Consider the following 14,341-nt stretch of genomic DNA (forward strand, 5'->3'; position numbering starts at 1 on the left):
CAGGAATGCTGGGCTGTGCCCTGGGATCAACCTCTTCCTTTCCTCCAGGTTGTCAGGAACAAGCCCGTGGCCAGACAGGCACCTGGCAAGCGGAAATGCAACTGCCGGCAGGAGATGAGGACCACCCAGCTGGGTCCTGGGCGTTTCCAGATGACTCAAGAAGTAGTTTGTGATGAATGTCCCAACGTCAAGTGAGTTTTATGCTATTTACTGTGGCTGTTTATCCAAAACCTGCCGCTAGATGGGGGAAAAGTGTCTGTCCAGTGAGACCTGGTGGGGTTGGAAAAACTCGTCGCAAGTTTCTCTTGAGTCTTTATTCTTACATTAGACACAACCAGCTTTAGCAGATGTAGAGCTCCCCAGTTTGCTTTTCCAGCCTCTTATTCCTTCAGCAGTCAGACCACAGGGGAAGTTCCACAACTAAATTTCAATAAACAAAGCCCAGAGTTTCCAGCTGGGAAGAGCTGGACACAGAACTGTGTAGTGACACATCCAGGTGCTGACTGCATTTAGGAGCTTGGCTTTGCCTGCCTATGAGCAGTACTCGCCCCCTGGTTTAGATGTGTGAGCAAGGGGAGAGTGTGTCTTAACTGGTGGGGGTCTTCTCATCACTACAGGAACATAAGTAGATGCCACCACCCACCCTTAAAAACTTAGTCCTTGGCTGCTCTTCCCCTTCCCAGGCTCGTGAACGAGGAACGGACGCTGGAAGTGGAGATCGAGCCAGGCGTGAGGGATGGGATGGAGTATCCCTTCATTGGGGAAGGTGGGTGTGTGGGCACTGCCCTGCTGCTTCTGTCCCTCTGCTCAAGGAGCTGATGTCCTTCACCAAGGGAAGGGAAAAAGACCTGGGAGTCATGGTGGGTAATGGGGTGACCGTGCTGTTCTGGGGGTCCATTAAGAAGAGTGTGTCAAGCTGGTGAAGGGAGGTTCTCCCCCTCTGCTTTGCCCTGGGGAGGCCTCACCTGGAGCACTGGGTGCAGTTCTGGGCTCCCCAGTTCCAGAAGGACAAGGAGCTACTGGAGAGAGTCCAGCACAGGGCACTGAGATGCTGAGGGGACTGGAGCATCTGCCTGTGAGGAAAGGCTGGGAGAGCTGGGGCTGCTCAGCTGAGAGAAAAGGAGGCTGAGGGGGGATCTGATCAGTGCTGATCAATATCTCCAGGGGGTGGCAAGAGGATGGGCCAGACTCTGCTCAGGGGTGTCCAGGGACAGGTCAAGGGGCAATGGGCACAAACTGGAGCTCAGGAGGGTCAAGTTCAACATGAGGAAAAGCTTCTTGCCTGTGAGGGTGACAGAGCCCTGGGACAGGCTGCCCAGGGAGGCTGTGGAGTCTCCATCCCTGCAGACATTCCAGCCCCACCTGGATGTGTTCCTGTGGGATCTTCTCTAGGGGATCCTGCTCTGGCAGGGGGATTGGACTGGATGATCCCCAGAAGTCCCTTCCAACCCCACCACTCTGATCCTATGGGATGCAGGTCTCAGGGCTGTGAGCTCACCCGAGCAGTGCTCAGGATTCCCCAGGCTCCTTAGGACAGATAAGCAGGGTTTGAGTCACATAAAGATCAGCTAGTTGGTTTGTTGGGTTATTTTTTATTTTTAATAGATAAACTGCAAATCTCTGTGTTTAACATGCTGCATGTTTCTTCAATTATTACCAACCAGCTCCTTTCAACAGAGCTTTCCTCTCCCTCTTCCAGGTGAGCCCCACGTGGATGGGGAGCCCGGTGATCTGCGCTTCCGGATAAAAGTCCTTAAGTAAGTAACTGGCCTGGTTAGGACCTCTCTTTCTGCTTCCTGTGAAGGAAGCTTGTAAGCAGCTTTCTGGCTAGTATAGCCTGCTTGGCTACAACCAAGCTTGCCCTTCAGCAGGGTTGGTGCAGCCAGAGGTCTGGTACTCAGGGCTGTGCAGGATCTCCAACCCTCCTGGAGTAGCTGGATCCACCACTCTTAAGATGATGCAAAAATTCCATTTTGATTTAATTTAGCTTGAATTCTGGCATTCATTAGTAGTTCCTCTGTGAAGCACATGAAAGGTCTCCTTTTTTCCCCTAAGAATTCTGTCTCCCTGTTGTAAGGAAATGCACCATTAAGGGAACTGTTGCATGAGTCACAGCTTCTTGACACACCTCACCACTCATTGCCCCAGAAATAGAAAGGTTCTTGAGCAGCACATGCCTCACACAGGAAAGTGAAGCTCAATTTCATTCATTCCTCCCTTCCTCTTTTCTTTGGGAATCCTCCAAACCCAAAAATAGAGGGGAGGAAGCTTTAAGATCTATTTCCCCAACAGGAAAGGAGAAAAAAATCCCAATGTCTTCTTTCCACAGACACCCAGTCTTTGAAAGAAGAGGAGATGACTTGTACACAAACGTGACAATCTCGCTGGTCGAGGCACTTACAGGCTTTGAGATGGACATTGCCCACTTGGATGGGCACAAGGTGAGGCAGTGCTTTGCTTTCTTGCTGTTGTGTAAGACAAAATTCACCTTCAGGTCTCCTGTGCTGAGGGTTAGCTTGCTTGTGGTCCTTGCAGCTGCTGGTTGTGTGCAGTATCCCCCTGCTGGAACCTTCCAGCCCAATTCCCATGGAGCCAAAACAGGCTTTGTACAAGGTGTGGTTCTTTGTCCCAGGCTGTCCCAGCAGCTCCTGTGTCTGCTGCCTTGGTTGGTGTTAGTCCTGGCACTAATACTGCCTGGATCCCATGAATATCCCTGCTTTTGGCAAGGAAGCAACATCAGCTGGAGCTTTCCAGTGGCTTGGAAAGGGCACTGAAGGATTGGGGTGCACACACATAGCACACACACCCCACTAGTGATGCTCTGAAATGTTTTTTTCTCTCCAGGTTCATGTTGCCCGGGATAAAATTACAAAACCTGGAGCCAAGCTGTGGAAGAAAGGAGAAGGGCTTCCCAACTTTGATAACAACAATATCAAAGGCTCACTAATAATAACATTTGATGTGGAGTTCCCCAAAGAGCAGCTGACAAACCAGCAGAGGGAAGGTACGTGTTCCAAAATCTCTGTCCTGGCAGTGGCTGCACAGCCCCTCTCCAAAGCTGATAAGAAGCTGGCACAGCTGAACCCAGGGCCTGGAGCTCTCAGGAGGGGTTCTCTCCCCTCCCCACACCTTTCTACAACACTTGGCTGCTGCCCTGTGATTAACTTTCCCTTTGAAGTGAGCAAGTCTGGCTGGGGCAGTTGCAGGGAGCCAGATTAGGATGGGATGTGCCTGTGCTGGGATGTAGCACTTGGCCAAGTTGGCAGGTGCTTTGTTGTTGTGTCACTGACCATCTGTCTGAGCTGAATGACTTGCTGGGCTTAGCTCCTGCCTGCCTTGCCTCTGTTGGAATGGGATCACAAGCAGCTTTCCAGCCCCTGCTCCTGCTTTCTTGGAGGCAAGATTGTGAAATTCCTTCTGCTCACAGGGATTAAGGGTGTCCTGGAGCAGCAGGAGAGGGTTGTTCCTCTCTGCAGCTCCTTTTTCCCTGGGTGTGCCATAGGTGCAGTGCAGGTGTTTTGTAGGAGAGATCTGCTCCTCAGCTTCAGTGCTCAAATGGAAACTTGATGAACCATGTAGTAATCCTCAACTGGCAGGAGAGTGAGCACTGTATTCCCATCTGGAAATTCCTCCTGGCTTCAGCAGCCTCTGAAGACGGTTCTGCTGCTCTGCTCAACATCAGAGCAGGCAGCAAGGGCCCCATCCTCAGCTGCAGGGCACAGGAGGTCCTGGCATGTACCAGTGCAGCTCTTCAGGAAATTCCCACCCCCACAACTTCTTCCTGCTGGTCAGGGCTGTTGTGCTTTCTTCTTCTGAAAGTCTGAGTGGATTCTAGCAGCAGTCCTGGTAGAATGAGGCAAATGAGCAGCTTTCCTGGGCTCCTTAAGCTTGTAGAGGGAAGCCAAGCCATGGTGGGCTTTACTCAGCCCTTGAGGCCCAGTTGGTACCTGCAGCTGCAGGGCTGACTCTGACTTCTCTGCAGCTTTCTGGGCTGTGCTTTGAGTGAACCTGTGTTGTGTTTTGCCCCCTGTGCTTTCCTACCTGTGCCAAAGAGTGTTGTGTCCCTTCAGGGCTGCAGAGCTCATGGCTTGGTTGGTCAAGTTGGGTTTAATAGTCAAGTTAGGTTTAGTGGTTGGACTTGATGATCTCCAAGGTCTTTTCCAACCGAAATGATTCCATGAGGAGTCCCCATCTTTGAAGGGATCTAAAAGCCTTGGAGATAGTGCTGAGGGATGTGGCTTGGTTGGCCAAGTTGGGTTGCATGGTTGGACTTGATGATCTTCAAGGTCTTTTCCAACCAAAATAATTCCATGAGTTCATGACCACATTGGAGTGAAGTCTCATTCTAGGTTCTGCTGCCCTCCTTGAAGCTTCATAAGGTGGCAGCACCTCCAACAGGCGAGAGGTTTTTTTCCAGCTGTTGCTCTTGGCAGTTTGTGAGGAAACTGGGCAAAGAGCAGTGAGAGGAGCTTGTTTATGAGTCAGGATTCCTCACAGGCCTTTAGGGATATCCCAGGAACAGGGAAGTGATGGCACTGGCATGAGTGTTTCCAGACATGGAACCTCTGGGTGTTTCACTCCCTCCTACAGCAATTCCCCAGCTCCCAGGGGGAAGGTGACTGGGTGGGTGCATTTCTGTGTGCGTTAAGATCTCCAAACATCCAGGGATTTCAGGAGTGTTAGGAGGGAACAGGTCACTTCCAGCTGGGTGGCAGCAGTTCAGTGTACACATTCAGAGGAAGACTGGAGGCTTCAGAATTCAAAACATCCCTTTATTTGATTATGCTTGGCACTGCTCCTAACTTCTTATCTCCTAAGTTCTTATCTCCTAACCAATGTGCAGCTCCTGGGGCAGTCAGAGGCTGCTCTGACTCCAGGAGCTCCGCTCTGGTCAGTCTAAGCTTTAGAGTCAGATAAATAATAAAGCTTTCTTTCCTGCCACTGTGACATCAGGGAATTTCTTGCCTGGCTTTCTGTTTGACATATTTCTCACTCTGCTGACACTTGTTTATTCTCTGGTTTGGAGAATCCATGCTTATTGGAGGCTTTTGTCTACTGGGTTCCTGCTTTTTCCAGGGTTACTGGAGCACACCTTTCTCCAGCTGTGCCCTTCCTTTCCAAGAACACCACTTCCAGGAGGCACATCCTCTTACCCCTCAGCCAGGAAGTGACCTGGAGCCTCCTTGGGCTGCAGAGGGGAGGTGAAACTTGTCTTGCACCCCCCTGCAGAATGACCCATCTGTGGTGATGAGCAGCTTCTCTGTGGGGGGCTCACTTTGTCCTCCTGCTGAGGAGATTCCTGAGTGGAGAAAAGAGTAGGGAGGCTTAGCTGGAGTTCCTGAAGGACTTCCAGAGTGTGAAAGCTTGGGGGTTGATTTAATTCCTGATCCTCCCTCTCCATGCTCAACTACCTCACCTAAAGTTACCGCTTAGGGTGGTATTTTCCAGGTCTGATCTGCTGTGCAGCCATGGAGAGGGTGACACTGTGACTCTGGCTTCAGTGGAGCAGCAGAGCAAGGTGCTCTGAGGCAGGGACTGCCAGCCTGGCTTCTGTCCTGCTTCTCTCTTGCTTTGTTGAAGTTTTGGGAACATCCAGCAGCAGAATTACAGCCGTTCAACTTCTGTTTTTTCTGTTATTTGAAAGATACCTGTGGTGTGAGGGGTTTTGGTTCCTCACAACCTTCCCTCAGGCTGGATGGGTGCTGGGCAGAGCAGGGGTGCTGCTGCACCCTGAGAGGCCCCGTGGCAGTGGGAATTCTGACTTGAAAGAGGGATTCCCCTCTGATTCTCTCTGGAAAAACAGTGTGACTCATCCATTCTTGCCAGTCTGCTTCCTCTGCCTCCTGTGGAATTTTAGTAGCAGTGAACTCTTGCAGTTTTCATCCCTTCCCCCTTGTCCTCTCCCTCCTTGCCCTTATCCCAAGTCCCTCCCCAGCTTTCCTGGAGCCCCTTCAGGCACTGGAAGGTGCTCTAAGGTCTCCCTGGAGCCTTCTCTTCTCCAGGCTGAACACCCCAACTCTCCCAGCCTGGCTCCACAGCAGAGCTGCTCCAGCCCAAGGATCATCTCTGGACTCCTCTGGACTCTCTCCAGCAGCTCCAGGTCCTCCTGGTTTTGGGGGCTCCAGAACTGAACACAATTGTCAGTTGGGGTCCCACCAGAGCAGAGTGGAACAATCCCTTCCCTGGCCCTGCTTCCCACTCTTCTTATTGTTCACATTCCTTTGGTTGCCCCTCTTGATGTTCTCAAGATGGTTTGCAATGTCCAGACACCTGAGCTCAGCCTCCAGAGCTGACCTGCCAGCCAGATCTGTAACAGCCACAAATGCAGAGCCCTGCTCCTCTGTGTGCCAGGCAGTGACACTTCCCTTTCTCTTCCAGGTCTCAAGCAGCTGCTGAAACAAGGATCAGTGCAGAAGGTGTACAATGGATTGCAGGGATATTGATGTGTGGGGAGGGAAAAATTGGACTGAAGTGAAGGCAAAAAAGTCAGATTTCTTTGCAGTCTTTTCTCCTGCCCACTGTAGAATGGCCAAGAGGGGGAGGGAGGGGCAATTGCTGAGGTATGTATCCTTTTTTTCCTTGTAAATGATGGAAGTTGGGGGAAATTCTGCCCTTTTCAGGACATAACTGGTGCTGCCTATCATGTTCCTCCACCTGGAACAACAAAGAGACTCCTTGAGCAGGACACAAAAAAACCAACAAAACAACAAAAGGAAAAGAAAAGGTGGGGAAAGGAGTTGAAAATTCCACACAGCTTGGAATTCCTGGTTTTTAAATATATTTTGATGTGACTTTTCTGGACCATCTCAAGATCTTCCCAGAGCTTCTCCTGCTTTTTTGTCCTTGGTGTCAGTCTCTTCTGAGTTTCTGGTGTTTTGGGGGAGGATTTAATCCTTTCCTTCCCCCTCTTGAGTGTGGAGTTGGTCTGTGTTTTTGGAGTCCAGGGGCTGTGGGGAGAGGACTGGCAGGAGATGAGCTACATTAGTGCCCCACATCTGATTGGGAAAGCAGAACAAACATCTCTTAAGACTCCTGTGGACTCTTTGGAACTACCAAGGAGTCCTCATGTCCCAAAAGTTTATGCTTGCTTTTAAATTTGAAGTCATAACTGCTTAGCAAAGATTCCTCAGACTTTTTCACAGTGTGATTATTTTTAGTATTATTATTATTAATTTCCTTTGGAAAACAACAGGAATGGTTCTTCTTTGTTGCCCCCAAATGTACCCAACAGCTTGTCTGGGAAAGCTCCCTTCCCTCCTGGGTTCTGTCCTCTGTGAGGACAGGTGAAGCCAACAGCACAGAAATAAAGATGTTTGAGTTGAAATGACAAAAAAACCCAAACCCCAACAACCTGGTGATGTGTTTCAGCAGCCCTGGGAGAGCTGGGAGTCCCGGGAGTAACCAAGGAATGGTCCTTCCAGCCATGGAAGCTTGTGAGGTGCACCTAGAGCTGCTGATCCCAGCAAGAGCTCTGTGGCTGCTTGGTTTGAACCCAGGGCCTGGGCAGGGGATGACTTCTGCTGCCCTGGCTGCTGGGGTGAAGATCCTGCTGCTTCCAGCACTCCCATCAGGCTCCTCTCCAAGTCTTCACCGGGCAGAGGTAGCTCAAGATTTTCCCAGGGGTGTCTGTGTCAGCCAGGCTGGGGCTTTGCTGGGACAGGGAGGGACCAGCCAGTGGTTTGTGTAGGGTGAGGTTTTGCTCCTTCCCTCTGGGATTTCAGGGGCTTCCAATGGGATCCCCACAATTGCCTCTCACCCCATCCCCTGCCTGGGAAGTGGATCAGAGCTGGTTCTCCATGGGGTACGATTCTATGGGGGGGGAATGGATGAAAAATGGGAGAGGGGAGATTGAGGTGAGACATGAGGAGGGAATTGTGGAGTGTGAGGGTGGTGAGAGCCTGGCCCAGGTTGCCCAGGGAAGCTGTGGCTGCCCCATCCCTGGCAGTGTTGAAGGGCAGGTTGGATGGGGCTTGGAGCAACCTGGGCTGGTGGGAGGTGTCCCTGCCCATGCAGGGGGTTGGAACTGGATGGTCTTCAAGGTCCTTTTCAACCCAGACCAGTCTCTGGTTCTATGATCTGCTTTTTCTACCTGGAAGCCTTTGCCAGGGAGCAGCAGGAGGAGTCTCAAGGTAGGTGGTGGTGGTTTTTCTTCCTCCTCAACTCCAAGAAGCTGAGATCTGAGTTGGGAGAGGGGCAGAGCTGTGCTGGCCCAGCCCTTGGTGCTGCCCTTGCTCCAACCACGTCCCCCCCCAGGCCCCAAAGCCCGGCAGGAGCGGATGCAGCGGAAGCAGCAGCACCAGGAAGGTTTCCTGTTGGGTCCTTTGGACGTTTGCCTTGGCAGAGCAAATCAAGGGACTTCAGGAGCAGCTGAGAGAGGTGGGACAAGGCAAACCTGGGCTGCCAAACCCTTGGGTCTTGATGCCCCCTTCCCAAAACCTGTAAGGAAGTCACTAATCCCAGTCCCTCCAGTGTCTGCCTGTTTTGTGACCCAGGTGTCTGTGGGCAGCTCTGCCCACCCTCCCACACCTTCAAGCTCTTAATATACCAGTTTTCAAAGCACCTCTTCCCCATCCCCCTGTTCCCAAGCTGGTTCCTGTTCCCTCACCCCCTGGAGGGTCTGAGGATTGCTTTTCCCCCTTCCTGTTCCCCTGGCACAGCAGTGCTGCCAGCTCTTTTCCTGGAGCAAGAAACTCTGGAGTTGTGGAGAGAAGTTGGCTGTGGTCTCAACTTTTTCCTACCTGCCTCCTGAGCAGCAGGCAGTGCTTTTATTTCATGCATGAGCCCTTGTTCCCATGGCTGCTTTTCCTTTCCCTCTTAATTCTTTTCCTTCCTGTGGTTCTTGGGGGATTTTTGCTGGGTTGTTTCTTTTTTCTTTGTGGGGCTGTACTCCTGTGGAACAGCAAGAGCTGCAAAGCCCCAGCAGAAAAACAGGAAAGAAAGCCCCAAATCCTACCGAAAGACCCAACTTCCTTTCTTCTCCCTCTTCCCCCCCCTGCTGTGTGTTGTGTGCAGAGCTGGGATCCCACCTTCAAAGCTCCCAGGGTTGCTTTCTCCACAGGCAGCAGCAAGTCCTTTGCCAGGGCCTGGGCCAAACATCTCCACTTGTTTGGGTCTGCTTGCCTGAAGGGAATTGTGCTGCTTCTAGGATGGTGGGAGGTCCTCTGAGGCCCCCAGGGTGCCTGGCTAGGGGAATGTGGAAGCTCTTTAGTGCCTCTGACATCCCCTGTCTCAGTTGGTGTGAGGCAGTCATTGTGCTCCTTCATCTAGAAGTGCTTTTAGGAGCATCCTGAGATCTTCACCTTGGCTCTTCTGGGTTTAGGACCAAGCAAGCACCCTGGAGGTGAGAACCTCTGAGCTGGGAACCCTGCCATGCACAGTCTGAACTTCCAACCCCTTCCAAGCGATGCTGCTGTTCCCAAATTCCATTAAAAAAAAACAAAAAACCAACAGATTTCCTGGTCCCCTTTCACCCTAAATTCTTGCACAAGTCAAGGATGGTTGATGGTTCAGAGAAAGGCCTGTTGTTCAACTCTTGTCCTTGAAACACGTTTCTAGAAGTCCTTCCTTTTTGGAGAATGGGGTGTTGAACCAAGCACGTGGGCCTTGCTTGGCTCAAGGGGGATCCTGGTACACTCTGAAGAGGATGGTTCTGATCACCTCCAGAAGCTGGGTGTGTTCCTCCAGGGTGGCTTTCAGATGGTGGTGGGTGGGTTCCTCCAGCCACAGGTGCCTTTAAGATCTTCTCACCTCCTTCTGGGTTCCCTGTGGTTGGATCCCTCCCACCGCAGAGGGGAAGGAGCAGATGGTGTGAGGACTGCAGAGCAGGTAGGTGATGATGGGGTGGAAGAACAGGGCTCAGACCTGCTGTCCCAGCAAGGACCCTTCCCCAGCAGCCTTGTCCACTTCTCCTGTCCCTCTGCCCTACGGGGTCACAGCTCCTAAAGCCACATAGCCCATCCCAGACCACACGATGGAGTTTTGGGGCTGCACACAGGTCAGCACTAAGTACATGGGTCCTGAGGAGCAGCCTGGGCCAGAGGGGGGTGGCTTGTTTCTCCCCCCAGCACGTGGCACAGCTTGCACAGAGCATCCCCTCCCCGAGTCCAGATGGGGTGAGAGCCTGGCCCAGGTTGCCCAGGGAAGCTGTGGCTGCCCCATCCCTGGCAGTGTTGAAGGGCAGGTTGGATGGGGCTTGGAGCAACCTGGGCTGGTGGGAGGTGTCCCTGCCCATGCAGGGGGTTGGATCTGGATGATCTTGAAGGTCCCTTCCAACCCAAACCAGTCTGGAATTCTATGAGTGTTCCCAAACAGCCATTTCCTCTCCCTGGAAGCTCCTCTGGGGGTGCAGTGCAGGCAGGATTGTTGCTTTGGCTGCTGGGTGGTTATTTTTTTGAAGAGCTTGTTATTTTAAAGCACTTATCTGTATCTAAACTCTTTGGAGGGACAGGAGGGGAGACGTGACCAGTGCCAGGAGAAAATTGCTCTGAAGACACAGATGAGTGATGTTCCCAAATACATGGTCTGGAGGCCATGGGTGGGGGGGTGCTCTGCCTGGGAAAGGAAGGGGAAGTGACAGTTCCTTGCTGGAGTCCTTAATGGCATTTCCAGGTAGGAGTCTCCACCTCTGCTTCTGGGATGACAAGCAGTGGTGGAGCCAGGCTGAGCTGAAGCTGCCCCCAGGGAGGGGACAGGGTGGGAGCTGTGGTGGGACTGGTGATGTCCTGCTGCCCAGGAGCCTCCCTGCACCCCCAGGGCCCTGCTGGGTGTTCCCTGTGACCCACAGCCAGCTCTTTCCTCCCATTTCCTCTGGCTCCATCCAGACTGGGGCTGACCTGGGAGGTGAGAGGAAAGGGAAAAGGGCAGTGATGGGTCCTGGGCACCCGTGAAGCCCTGGGAGGTGGGATGAACCAGCACAGCCCTTTCCTCTGCCCTGGAATATTCCACAGCCCTTTCCTCTGCCCTGAAATATTCTCAGGGCCCTGCCTGGGAGCAGGAAGATGCTGGAAAGCAGATCTCCCAAAACAAAAAGCACCCCTTGCCCAGGGAGGGGGAGCTGGAGGCTGCAGGTCTCGCTGCTCCCCTTGCCCAACATCAACCTCTGCCTTCAAAAGGATGTTTGAAAACTGGCCAGGCCAGAAGTGAGAACATCTGGGGCTGTGGCAACGGGACCTCTGGGGGAAAATCCAAGGAATGAAGGCTTGTTTAGTCCAGAGCAGCAGTGATGTGTGTGTGTAAGGGCTGTGTTTACAAGGCTAATCCCTTCTTCCTGTCCCCAGAGACCCAAACCTGCTGCTACCCACTTTCATGATAAGTGCTGATGCCATCAGCCCCAACTGTTTTTCCAACTGATGGGTTGGGTTTTTTTTTTTCCTTCCCAACACCCCAGGAGATGTTTCTGAGCAGCTCCTGGAGCCACCCAGCCCTTTGCCCCCAGAATGGGCAGGGCAGCACAGCTGGGGCTTGGAGCCAAGGAGGCTGTGGGAGCTGAAGGTTCCTGAAGGACAGGGCCAGGGACACCAATCCTGCAGCAGGAGCTGATGTCCAAGAGGCATCTTGGGGGGGGACTGTGTGTCCCTGTTAGGCAGGGACCTGCCCAGCCTGTCTGCAGCACCCCTGGGTGAAGGGGAAAGCTGCTTCCTGGCACGTTGGAATTGTCTTACTCACTGGGAACAAGGTTCAAGGGTGGGTGTCTTATCTCCACCCTTATCCAGGCCAGTGATAGCAGAGCTGAGGGATGGAAACCATGCAGGGAGAGCAAAGCCTCATGTGGTGACCACTGCAGCCAACCAGGATGGAATTTTCAGGAGGAGGTGCTGGTAAAGGCCCCCAAGGATCAGCAAGAGGCTTCACCCTGAAAAAAAAAAAACCCACCAAACAAAAAATAAGGAGTAAATTAAACCCAGCCCTGGGTTGACAGGACAGTCAGTGACGTGTTGGTGCCTGTTCCAGGCTGGGATCAAGGCTGGAAGAACAGCCAGAGCTAGAGGAGGGTTGGCCATGGATGTGGCTCCCAGCTGCTGGAGAAATGGTGCAGGTTGGAGCAGGGGTGGGGAGGGAACTTCTGCACTGGGGCACTCGGTGTCCCCAGCCTCCTGCTGCTCCAGGACAGGGGGTGGTGGCCCAACAAGGAGGTAGCTGAGGAAGAGATGAGGATGAGGAAGAGAAATTTTGGGGCTGGAGTGGGGACTGGATGCTACTGCCCTAACTCCTTGGCTCTTGGCCACATTGGGTGTGAGTGCTGGTCCCCCCCTGGGACAGGGCAGTGGCAGCTTTGGGTGTGGTTTGGCATGAGGCTGTTCCTCAAAATGCTGTGGGTGGGGGGGGAATTCCCACTGCTGGGCACTGCCCCATCCCTTTGGGATGACTGGTGGAGACTCAGGAGACCAGCAGCCAAGTGGGCTCCTTTCTGGAGTGTTCTCCTCCCATGACCAACACGGTCAAAGCAGAGACTTCCTCATCTGTCCAAAAAAGATGATGCACATCAGAAGCAAAAAGCCAAACAAGCTCTGTTGTTCCAGACATCCCCAGTTTCTCCAGCCTGGGTCTCTCCTGAGTCCACCCTTGATGCCAGCCCATGTCCAACAGCATCTTCCCACCTCAGGGCATCACCCCTGCAGAGAAGCAGGAGCTGCAGCCCCAGGGGACTTGGAGGAACATGGGGATGGTGGGACCAGGGTGCAACTTCTTCCTCCAGGTGCTGACAGCAGAGATGCCCCACTCCCAAACCAACCCAGAGCTGGGAACACAGCCATGTCTCCTGCTTGGAAGGTTGTGTCTCCTTTGAGGGGAGAAAAATCTACCACGTTTGACCTTCAGCATGAGCCCCAGGTCCCCCTGGTGCCCGTGGGGGGGACATGGAGTGCTCAGCCCACAGCAGAGCTCCTGCCAAGCAGCCCAGCAGTGACCTTCACGTGCTTCAGCCTCGTCATTTTGGATCCTCCAGCCTCTTGGCTGCCATTTCCCTTTCCCAGCAGAGCCCCCTGAAGGGTGGGGAGGCCCCTGGTCCCTGCCCTGGGGGGTGGCCAGCAGCCAGGCTGATGAGACGTGGTCTTTGGAGACCTTCTCCTCCTCCATCCCTCCTCATGGGCAGCCACTATGTCATCTTCCCATCCCCTTTCTGTCATGCAGCTCTTCTCATCTCACTTCTGCCCACCCTTTCTTGCTCACTTTGACCTGCACAAAAGGGGATGTGGGAAGGAATGAGCTGGAAGTTAAGCCAGGAAAGCCCTTTGCTCCTCTGCTCTACCCTCTTTTGGAAGCCCAAGCCAAGCTCCTGCCTCATCCCCAACCCTTCCTGCCCTCGGGGCAGTGCAGAGAAGAGGGTTGTCCTGCTGGAATCCTTGCTGTGGGCAAAAGGGAAAGGGAGCCAGGAATTTATTCTGGATAGCAGCAAAGTCTGACCAGGCAAAGGGCAGGTTTCAGCTCAGATCTGGGCTGCAGGAAAGGGAAGAGATGGAAGCTGCTGGGCAGGACTAGAACTGCAGCTCTGCCTTTCTTCAGCTGCTCCTGGGGGGGCAGTTTCTTACCTTGGGGTCCCCAGGGCACCTCCCTGCCCCTCACCCAGTGTTCCCTCTGGGCAGCATCCTTAGGGGACACAGTGAGTGGCTCAGAAAACCTGTCCCACAACAACTGGCTGTCCCCTCAGCCTTGGGAATGGGGAAGAAAGGAAGCGTGGCCTCCTGGCCATTGGGAAAACCCCTGAGTGGAGTCAAACCTCAGGCAGATGAGGGGCTCAGGGGGTGCAAACTCCACCAGCCTCTCTCCAGAGGCCTTGCAAAACTCAGTGCATGGCCCAGGGAGCTGCTGAGACCCCCAGGGAGCTGCTGGGAGCCCCAGGAAGCCCAACCCAGCAGCAGGAACTGTGTGTGTGTCCCAGTGCTGGACCTCCAGCCCCACCTCAGTGCTGGTGGAAATGAGGGCAACCAAACGTGGAGGGCTGCTGGGTGGTTTTATTATGCGACCTGGTGTGACATCCTCCTCCTCCCCCCTGGAACAGGGATAAATGAGGGTCTCATCCTTTTAACCCTTTCCTGGCTGTTTCTCTTCCCACTGCCCACCCCAACACCTCTGCCCTATTCTTTTCCATCCATGCCAAGCAGAATCCTGCAGGAAATCTCCATGCCAGCCCAGCATGGGGACCTTCCCCAGGGCAGGTGGGGGCTGCTGCTGGGGGGTCAGCCCAGCTGGGACCAAGCAGGGAAGCCACTGGTGTCCTTGGGGAGCAAAGTCTGTGGTGCTGGGGGGATGTGTCCCTTGGGAGGTGTGGGCTTGGGCCATGGGGTGGTGGTGGGTCGATCACCTGCATCCGTGGGGTGATGGTGGGTTTGTCCCCTGTGTCCAC

At 53.6% G+C, this 14,341-nt stretch overlaps 1 protein-coding gene across 1 annotated transcript in view; it reads left to right on the forward strand.

Annotated features, from left to right (window-relative positions):
* The window catches only part of DNAJB11 (DnaJ (Hsp40) homolog, subfamily B, member 11), an 11,608-nt gene extending 5,047 nt beyond the window's left edge, over window positions 1-6,561 (forward strand). The window contains exons 4-9 of the mRNA XM_010007923.1: window positions 49-191; window positions 684-766; window positions 1,700-1,757; window positions 2,330-2,441; window positions 2,845-3,004; window positions 6,379-6,561. Of these exons, the coding sequence (XP_010006225.1) occupies window positions 49-191; window positions 684-766; window positions 1,700-1,757; window positions 2,330-2,441; window positions 2,845-3,004; window positions 6,379-6,443 (621 nt within the window). The 3' untranslated portion in view covers window positions 6,444-6,561. The remainder of the gene's footprint in view (window positions 1-48; window positions 192-683; window positions 767-1,699; window positions 1,758-2,329; window positions 2,442-2,844; window positions 3,005-6,378) is intronic.
* Window positions 6,562-14,341: the final 7,780 nt, after the last annotated feature.

This window comes from Chaetura pelagica, unplaced genomic scaffold (assembly GCF_000747805.2).
Source record: "Chaetura pelagica isolate M959 unplaced genomic scaffold, ChaPel_1.0 scaffold690, whole genome shotgun sequence".
Classification (NCBI taxonomy): domain Eukaryota; kingdom Metazoa; phylum Chordata; class Aves; order Apodiformes; family Apodidae; genus Chaetura; species Chaetura pelagica.